This window comes from Culex pipiens, chromosome 1 (genome assembly GCF_016801865.2).
Source record: "Culex pipiens pallens isolate TS chromosome 1, TS_CPP_V2, whole genome shotgun sequence".
Classification (NCBI taxonomy): Eukaryota; Metazoa; Arthropoda; class Insecta; order Diptera; family Culicidae; genus Culex; species Culex pipiens.
Genome location: NC_068937.1, coordinates 7,522,764 through 7,532,452, shown reverse-complemented (window position 1 = coordinate 7,532,452; position 9,689 = coordinate 7,522,764). Strand labels below are relative to the sequence as shown.

At 36.7% G+C, this 9,689-nt stretch overlaps 1 protein-coding gene across 1 annotated transcript; it reads right to left on the bottom strand.

The window, feature by feature from the left end:
* Positions 1-1,222: 1,222 nt before the first annotated feature.
* LOC120430284 (uncharacterized) lies at positions 1,223-7,443 on the bottom strand. Its single transcript, XM_039595376.2, has 4 exons — positions 7,348-7,443; positions 7,107-7,294; positions 1,560-1,939; positions 1,223-1,502 (listed from the first exon to the last, which is right to left on the bottom strand). The coding sequence occupies exons 1-4, from the start codon at positions 7,360-7,362 to the stop codon at positions 1,261-1,263; spliced, it is 825 nt and encodes a 274-aa protein (XP_039451310.1). The 5' UTR covers positions 7,363-7,443; the 3' UTR covers positions 1,223-1,260.
* Between the last annotated feature and the right edge of the window lie 2,246 nt (positions 7,444-9,689).

Here is a 9,689-nt window from a genome sequence, read left to right as displayed (position 1 = left end):
ACTGGACATTGAGGTCTAACGAGGTCCTCGTGAAAAACATCTGATCTCTATTACGGACGTCAGAATCGAGGTACTCCCTTGAACAAAAGTGCTCGAAGTCCATTTCGAGTTCATTAAATTGAATTCGTTATGGACCAATCTGTCACCTTCTGTCAAAAATAACTAAACAATCACTTCATTGGACTGTTTTTCCAATGAAGTGATAGTTTTCCAAAATTTGGTACCACACAATCGACAAGACTGTTTTCTTGGTCAATTGTGTTACCAACACTGTCACGTCCGCATAGCTGTGAGAATCCCGTGTGTTACGGTGCAACCCACCGATAATGCTACGACAATATCCGGCCCAAGGATAGTCATGCCCGGCGAAGATGCCGAAACTCTCCCTCTGCGTTTGATATCCTTCGATACAGGGCCAAGTCTCCCGGATAGTTGTGTGTGTCCTCCCCCTTAGGGAGAAGCAACTTTCTTACCCGCATGTCGTGCCGTTTTGCGATATGAAAGGAAAGTATGTTCAAACGATCCCAAGATAAAGCCGACAAGACCGTTTGGAATGAAGAATTTATCACAGTTGGGTGAGTGTGTTGGGAAGGGGGACCCACCTTCTGACAGGTTTGGCTTTGGAAGTTTTTCTTTTCGCAGCAAAAAAAAAACAAAAAAAAAATCGGAAGACACGGTGCCATTGTTTGAGAGCACCACAGAGGAATAAAGATATCTGATTCGACGTCGTCGGCGTGCCTCTCCAAAGGGGACGCTTCCTGGATGTGCCAAAATCGAACGAAATCGGAGACTAGTTTCATCATCGATGAACCCAATTCACATGGCGAAGACGTAGATGGCAACGAGTGGTTATCGAAATTGAAGTTTTGTTCGATTTCTGGAAGGGGCAAACTTCCGGATATTGGCGTTGCGGAAATTCTGCCGGAATAAAAGAGATGGATTACGCTGTCGGTTCGGAGCTTTGTGTGTGCCGAGCAATGTGAGATATGAGGTTGAACGCTGAAGTGATCATCATCGTTTGGAGTATCTCTGCAGATATATCTCGTTGTGGAATCCGGGCTTTTTTCCTCGAGGAGGCGCCCTCTTGGCGGTATCTTGAAGGTGAAATCGGTGGAAGTGATAAGACCGACTTGTGGGATTTTGGCTCGTGTTACCGAATTCTATCAGCTCTTTTTCTTGCTGGAGATTGGAGAAATATAACGAGTTCGGGTTCAAATCTTGCAAAAATAAACAAATTTATTCAATCTTCTTGATTACAGTTCAACCCCAGAACGGCTTCAGCTGCTGGCCACTGGTGAACCCGTTCATCCACGGTGCCTGGCCGGCTCCGCCGGCAAGGTCGTTCCAGGGAGCGGCCAGCGCCTTGTACAGCTGGCTCGTGGGAATCTGATTGCCACCGTAGGTCAGCGGAGCGAACGCATCGTCCTTGGTGGCAATCACGTGATGGTTCAGCGAGGCCGCATCGGAACGCTGGTGGGCGGCCAACTTGGCCGCTTCAAGTTCTGAAAACAATACAAAATCTTAGATTCTTCAAGAACTCCAGATATCCGACAACTAACCAGCCCGATGAATCTCCGCCGCGGCAGCCTTGGCCGAGTTCTGGATGGCATGGGCCGCCTGGGACTCCTTGGCCGCCGCAATCCGCTGGTGGTGGGCCACGTTGGCCTTGGCCGAGGCCAGCCGGTGCTGGGCCAGAACCACGGCCTGCGCAGCGGCGGCAGCTTCCGAGCGTTGAACCGCCGCCGCGGCTTCACTCTTCTGCGAAGCGTACGCCGCACTGGCTTCCTTCTCGTTGGCAAGCTTCTGCTGGTTCAGGACGTTCTCCTTGGCGGACTGGACCTGCTGCTGAGCAATCAGAACCTGCGCCGAAGCCTGCTTGGCCGCGGCGATGATGGCGGCGATCTCCGCCGGAGATGGACCCTGCTTCCAGCCGGAGTTCCTTGAAGAAAGCAAAAACATTGGATAAGATCTCTATTACGGACGTCAAAGTTGAGATACCCCTAGAAAGCGCGTAAAAATGCTGTCCATTTCAGTTAGCTTTGAAATGTTTCAAGCTAAATGGAATGGACCAAACTGTCAACGTCTGTCACAAACTGTCACCTTCTGTCACCAAGTGTCACGTAGAAACGAAACGATTGAAAAGCAATATTTGGTATCACACAATCGACAAGACTGTTTTCTTGGTCAATTGTGTTACCAATTGGACATTGAGGTCTAACGAGGTCCTCGTGAAAAAATCTGATCTCTATTACGGACGTCAGAATCGAGGTACTCCCTAGAACAAAAGTGCTCGAAGTCCATTTCGAATTCATTACATTGAATTCGTTATGGATCAAAATCTGTCACCTTCTGTCAAAAATAAGTAAACAATCAGTAAACTTGGTATCGCACAATCGACAAGACTGTTTTATTGGTCAATTGTTAGAAGTTCTCTCAGATTTCGGTCATTCGATTTTTTTGTATTTTTTAATCCGACTGAAACTTTTTTGGTGTCTTCGATATGCCCAAACAAGGCATTTTGCATCATTAGTTTGTCCATATAATTTTCCATGCAAATTTGGCAGCTGTTCATACAAAAATGATTTATGAAAATTCAAAAATCTGTATCTTTTGAAGGAATTTTTTGATTGATTTGGTGTCTTCAGCAAAGTTGTAGGTATGGATAAGGACTACACTGAAAAAAAAAGATAAACGATAAAAAAATATTGGTGATTTTTAGTTTCACTTTTTGTCACTAAAACTTGATTTGCAAAAAAACACAATTTTTAATTATTTTTTTCGATGTGTTTTAGGGGCACAAATGCCAACTTTTCAGAAATTTTCAGAACGGGCATAAAATCTTTGACCGAGTTATGAATATTTGAATCAATACATTTTTTTCAAAAAATCTAAATGTCACACTTTATTTTCTGATGTAAAATCTGATTTGCAAAAGTAGTTAAGTGAAATTTTCATAAGGTGTACCATTTTCAAGTTATAGCCATTTTCAGGAGACTTTTATGAAAATAATCGCAGTTATTTATTTTTTTTAAAATTAGTGCCCATTTTTGCCCACCTTTGAAAAAAATATGTTTGAAAAGCTGAGAAAATTCTCTATATTTTGCATTTTTTAACTTTGTTGATACGACCCTTAGTTGCTGAAAAATTGCCATGCAAAGATTTAAAAACAGGAAAATTGATGTTTTCTATGTTTCAAAATTAGAGCGTCCAATTTCCCGTCCCGGGAAAAAAATTCCCTGATATTCCCGGGATTTCCAGGAAAAAAATATTTCCGGGGAATTCCCGAAATTCAAGCAGAAGTATACATTTCCTTAACTTTTTGGCACATTTTTTCTGAATTAACAAAAAAAAAAATGAAGCAGCTACTACTTTATTCAACTCAATTTATTGAACATACCAGTTTGTTTGAAAATGTCATGTCAAGGTTTATTTCAGATAATATTAATCTGTGAAGCATTCACAGCTGGGAATAGATCTTATTTATTTGTTGGGCAACAAAAATTACGATATTATTTAATTAAAATAAACTACTGGTAATTTTTTAAATATAAATTAATGTTTTATAAAATAGAATTGAAAATAAGAAACCCCTTTTCACCAAGATAAAGATTTGTTTACCACGAACAAATTGGATGAAAATATGAAATGTGAATGGGTAATTCTCCGCCAACTCACACAGCAGTTGCCCCGACCCCTCTTCGATTTGCGTGAAACTTTGTCCTAAGGTGTAACTTTTGTCCCTGATCACGAATCCGAGGTCCGTTTTTTGATATCTCGTGACGGAGGGGCGGTACGACCCCTTCCATTTTTGAACATGCGAAAAAAGAGGTATTTTTCAATAATTTGCAGCCTGAAACGGTGATGAAATAGAAATTTGGTGTCAAAGGGACTTTTATGTAAAATTAGATGCCCGATTTGATGGTGTACTCAGAATTCCGAAAAAACGTATTTTTCATCGAAAATAATACTAAAAACGTTTTAAAAATTCTCACATTTTCCGTTACTCGACTGTAAAAAAATTTGGAACTTGTCATTTTATGGGAAATTTAATGTACTTTTCGAATCTACATTGACCCAGAAGGGTCATTTTTTCATTTAGAACAAAATTTTTCATTTTAAAATTTCGTGTTTTTTCTAACTTTGCAGAGTTGTTTTTTAGAGTGTAACAATGTTCTACAAAGTTGTAAAGCAGACAATTACAAAAATTTTGATATATAGACATAAGGGGTTTACTTATAAACATCACGAGTTATCGCGATTTTACGAAAAAAAGTTTTGAAAAAGTTGGTCGTAATCGATCATGGCCGTTCATGGTCACCCGCGACAGACACGGACGACGAAACAAAGAGAAAGGCAAACAGTATTTTTTTCAAAACTTTTTTTCGTAAAATCGCGATAACTCGTGATGTTTATAAGCAAACCCCTTATGTCTATATATCAAAATTTTTGTAATTGTCTGCTCTACAACTTTGTAGAACATTGTTACACTCTAAAAAATAACCCTGCAAAGTTAGAAAAAACACGAAATTTTAAAATGAAAAATTTCGTTCTAAATGAAAAAATGACCCTTCTGGGTCAATGTAGATTCGAAAAGTACATTAAATTTCCCATAAAATGACAAGTTCCAAATTTTTTTACAGTCGAGTAACGGAAAATGGGAGAATTTTTAAAACGTTTTTAGTGTTATTTTCGATGTAAAATACGTTTTTTTCGGAATTCTGAGTTCACCATCAAATCGGGCGTCTAATTTTACATAAAAGTCCCTTTGACACCAAATTTCTATCTCATCACCGTTTCAGGCTGCAAATTATTGAAAAACACCTCTTTTTTCGCATGTTCAAAAATGGAAGGGGTCGTACCGCCCCTCCGTCACGAGATATCAAAAAACGGACCTCGGATTCGTGATCAGGGACAAAAGTTACACCTTAGCACAAAGTTTCACGCAAATCGAAGAGGGGTCGGGGCAACTTTTCCCGATTTCGTGTGAGTTGGTAGAGAATTACCCGATTATTAAAAAATCTCTGAACTATTTTTATTGCTCAGAAAATTCCTTTAAACATTTAGTTAAGTCATTTATTAACCTGAATTATGAAATAATCATTAAAAGCTACTTCGGATTATATATTAAAAGTGCCCAAAAATTGCAAACATATTTCAAAAGATCGCACTAAATATTTGAAAACTTGGAGTTGTGATTAGAGCGTCCAATTTCCCGGGGTTACAAATTTCCCGGGAAACGGGAAATCCCGGGAAATTTTAAATTTATTGAAAATTATTATCATTTAGGGTTTGATTAATATTTTGCATCAAAATTTTATATAACGGCGACTCTAATGGTTAAAATAAGTGTGAAAATCAATCAATAGCTTGACTGCATGTTGAATCATACAACTACAAGTAAATGAATATTTTTTTCCAATTTGATAAGATCAAATCGTATAATAAACCAAAAAATGATCTTATTTTTTTCAAACAATCATATTGGTTTCAGCTCTTGTAAAAAGTAAAGCTTTTTAGTTTTTCCTGAAAAATCTTACTTTTCGTTAAACTTCAAACAACTCAAGGGTTTTTTTTAAATATTTGGAGCAGGTTTTTAAAATATTTTTCTGGCACCTCTGAAACAATACAAAGTAGTTTTTTAATGATTTTTTTATAGTTTATTATGCCACATGGTTTTGGTTTGATAATTGACTTCGGCTGAAATTTGTTTCACAGCGCAAAAACCATGATTTTAATTAAATGTACGCTACAAACATTCTTCCATTTTTTCAAATTTAACCCTAGTTGCACCAGTGCTCCATAATTATTTTACTTCACATTGTAATTTCTTGAAAAGAAGGTATTAAACGAATTGAAGCAATTCAACTTTCATCTCATTTGATCATGTAAACAAAAACGTAAAAAATCTCAATTATATTTAAAGTTTATTTTCATTAAACTAGATCTATTTCCAGATGCTTTCAACATTAATATTAAATCAATTTACATTAAATTTTAAAATTTTCAGATCATTTAATTAATTATTTTTTTATAAAAACTAAACAATAAATTGAATTGGACTAATTTTTATTGAGATTCTTAAAGTAGGGGAACTATACCCTTTCTCAGCCTATTTCTATTATCGGCCTATCAGCACTTTGATCATGAATTACAGTTTTCATAAAGTGTTTTTGACTGTTCCAAAGTAATAAATAGCTCAAATAAGAGTGAGCAAGCAACTCTCCATTGATGATACATCTGAAAATGTTGATTTAATAGCGGAAAAGCGCAAAAGTGATGAGAATTGGTCGAACGGCTTAGAGTGATTAAAATGGGTATATTTCCCCTATTTATTTTTTTCAGAGCAATTTCACAAAATTAGCTGCAAAAAGTTGAGAATAAGTACACTTTCGCTTAAATTTCGGGAATTCCCGGGAAATTTTCAAATGTTACGGGAATTCCCGGGACGGGAAATTGGACGCTCTAGTTGTGATTTCATAAAAACGATATTTCAAGTGAAAAAGCAGATTTTCATGATAAATTCAATGCTTATATTTTTATTTATAAGCTCAAACCAGTAAAATTTGTTCTAGGGAAAAAAAATCCAAGAATTACATATTTTCGGCATGATTTTTTTACTTTTAAACATCATGTGTCAATAATATTCTTTATCATATTCTCTTAAACTGTTCATTGAGACCCATTTAAAAGTATTTTAAAAGTAGTTTTGGAGCATGGATTCATTGAACTAATTGATTGGGAAAGAAATATTTCTTAACAAAAAATACTAATGATTTTTTTTTGGTATTTTGTACGAATTGATAGAAAATTGTGTTTTTATACAAGCAGTCAAAGCATTAATTGATTCTCACACTAATATTGACCTAAATGGTTGCTATTCTATTCAATTTTGTAGCAAAATATTACTCAGAGTCAGGATCAGAACAATTTTCGATAAATTTTCAATTTCCCGGGATATCCCTGGAAATTTTTAACAAAGTTTCCCGGGAAATTGGACGCTCTACTCAAAATCCATCAACTTCCATCAACTTCCGTATAATGAAGAGTGGACGCTCTACTCAAAATCCATCAACTGTCAAAGTGTGGAAAAACAACTCGCTACTCACTGAATCCAGGGCGCCGCCGTCAGCCTGGTCGATCCGGCCCAAGGGTCGCCCCCAAATCCGTTGTGGCCACCCCCGAAGCCAAAGTCCAGGCCACGCTTCACGGTGTTCTTGGCCGGCGGCAGCGCCGCCACCTGCTCAACTTTCACTTCGGCACTTTGGGCCACCGCTGCGGCGATCGCAAACAAGATCTGTAACGAAAAATTTAGTTTATTTAACTTTCTACACTTGAATCAGTTCCTACCAAGAACTTCTGCATCTTCTAGCTTGAGACTTGGGTTGAGAGTACAGAGAGTGTTGATTCCCTTGGGGTACTGCCTTGAAGACTGAATGATTTGGCCGGTGGCGCGAACCCATTTATACTAATTTTAGATCTGTCAAATTACTCTGCAAATTCGATCAACGCAGAGCAATTTTTCTGGAGGTAATCGCCGCGGTGCGCGCGCAATCTCATTTAGCCCTTAACTTGATTGTTTGAGCTCACCCTTATCAGGTAGCGTACATCAGCGAAATTGAGGTGGTTTTAACTGAAAAAAGTAGGAACGAAAGCCTTTCAAGAACTACGTGCCACCTGCTAGTCAGTCTGAGCTATGACGAAACTTTTGTTTAGTTATGAAATGTTTCAAGAAGTTATGCAACAAAGCTCTTCTTAACCTATTGACAGTTGACAGAATTGACATAATACTTACCAAAATCGAACCACTTTCACTTCACTTAGCACACCAAATCAACCCTGTTTATTTTGATTGCTACACTGATTTTGAAGTCCGTAATTGAAACGTCTTTCGCAAGTCATCGATAAAATCCAATCAGCCAATTTCTGGAGCATAAATAAACCCAATCAATCACATCCTAAGACATCACCAATTGAGGCTAAGGTAAATTCTATCAATCTGAGAGAATGTTTTCCCAATGCTAAACGAGTTTCCCCTCTTTGGCAAGCATTGCACTGCATTGCATTGTGTCCAGCTCTCTAATACTCTTAAGTGGAAAATATCAAATTTCACATGCAATATAACGTATGTGCGTGTGTGTTGACGGACAAATCAATACGGCACTTCTGAAAAACATATGACTTGACAAATATGCATCTTTTCCGTCCCGGAAAAAGCTCCTCCGCTCATGCCAAAGGTTCCAGAACGCTGCTTGATATCTTGTTATTTGTCATAGTTGTTGATATTAGGAGCAGGAGCAGCAGGAGGAGTAGCATCATATCACATTTAAGGTATATCATCTGCATAATATCATTTCGCAACGGTTCGTTTGCTGTCGGTGCTGCTGCTGCTGTTGCTGCTACTCAGTCCTCACTTTTCCCGGGTCTCAAAACGTGGAAATATGCCACTGTATAGACTGCTTGCAAACATTATTCGACTGTTGCTGGCTGGGGTGAAGGGGAGGGGGGTCGATTTTGTTTTTTAAAAATACATATTTTTGAAGCACAAAATTTTTGGAATGATTTCCTTTTGATAATTAACTTATGACACCATTTACAACTTTTAGAGTTTGAAGCATTTTTTTGAATATTTGTTTTCTTCTTCATGACGAACAAATCAAGCTTATGCCATCCCATTATTTGACAAAAGCTGATCATTCGATGCTAACAATCTAAATTTGTTTCATAATTTGATAAGATAGTGTTATCACGTTATAATTACAAAATTTGTTTAATTTACCTTACAATATCAACAATCCATTTCTTGCTCATTTTTTTTCACAATTACATTTCGTACAAATTTAACGCTCATGGCGTCTACTTACAAAACTTGACGCTATTAATAATTTGGCACAAGCTGATTACACATTCGACATGTTTAAAGTTGATGTCGGTAATTGCTTTAGTTTCGCCAAGGTTTTGTATTAATATATTTGGGTTCGCTGAACACGCTCCAATCGACAGAATTGAATATTGGTTAATTTCCTGACACTAAACAAGATTTTAAATTTTGGGTATAAATGCTATGGAATCATCTTTTGAAACCATGGTTCTATAGCATTGAAAACCCAAAACTTACAATTTTATTTTTCAGGGAGCTCAAATCTATCATACATTTACAAAACTGAACCAACAACATTTGAGATTTTGTTAAAATACATTACAGTATTTCACTTTATTTGTGTGTATTTTTAACTTTCCGATGTATTGATTTAAAATATTTTCAAAAATTTTTAACCAGCCTCGACATTTGAAAAAGACACTTTATTTCGATCGTATAAAATGTGACGGCTTATTTGAAAATTTTGAAAATATTTTCGGTCGATAGATCGGAAAATTTAACAATTATTTAATTTATTTACATTGAAAATCTGAAGTATATTTGCTGAGTTATCGTCTCTAAAAATTTGACGCTTTTTTGGAAATTATTTATGTGAAGCACTTTTCGATTGCAAATTTAATTAAATCAAAAAATTAAAATAAATTTTGTTTTCGGCTTTTTCATATATTTTTTTAAATCATGATTTTTCCGAAAAATTGGCAACATTGCAAAATTAATTTTGATCAACTTGTGACCTGGCTCATGAGATGGCATTTTTTGTCATCTTAAACATATCCAAAAATGTTTTTTTTTCCAAAATGTTTTTTTTTTG

Excerpts from the sequence above, each read along its gene's own strand:
- LOC120430284 (XM_039595376.2), bottom strand. Across the intron at positions 1,940-7,106 it reads ACGGCGGCGCCCTGGATTCA|GAACTCCGGCTGGAAGCAGG; the intron begins GTGAGTAGCGAG and ends GCTTTCTTCAAG. Across the intron at positions 1,503-1,559 it reads GGCGGAGATTCATCGGGCTG|AACTTGAAGCGGCCAAGTTG; the intron begins GTTAGTTGTCGG and ends TATTGTTTTCAG.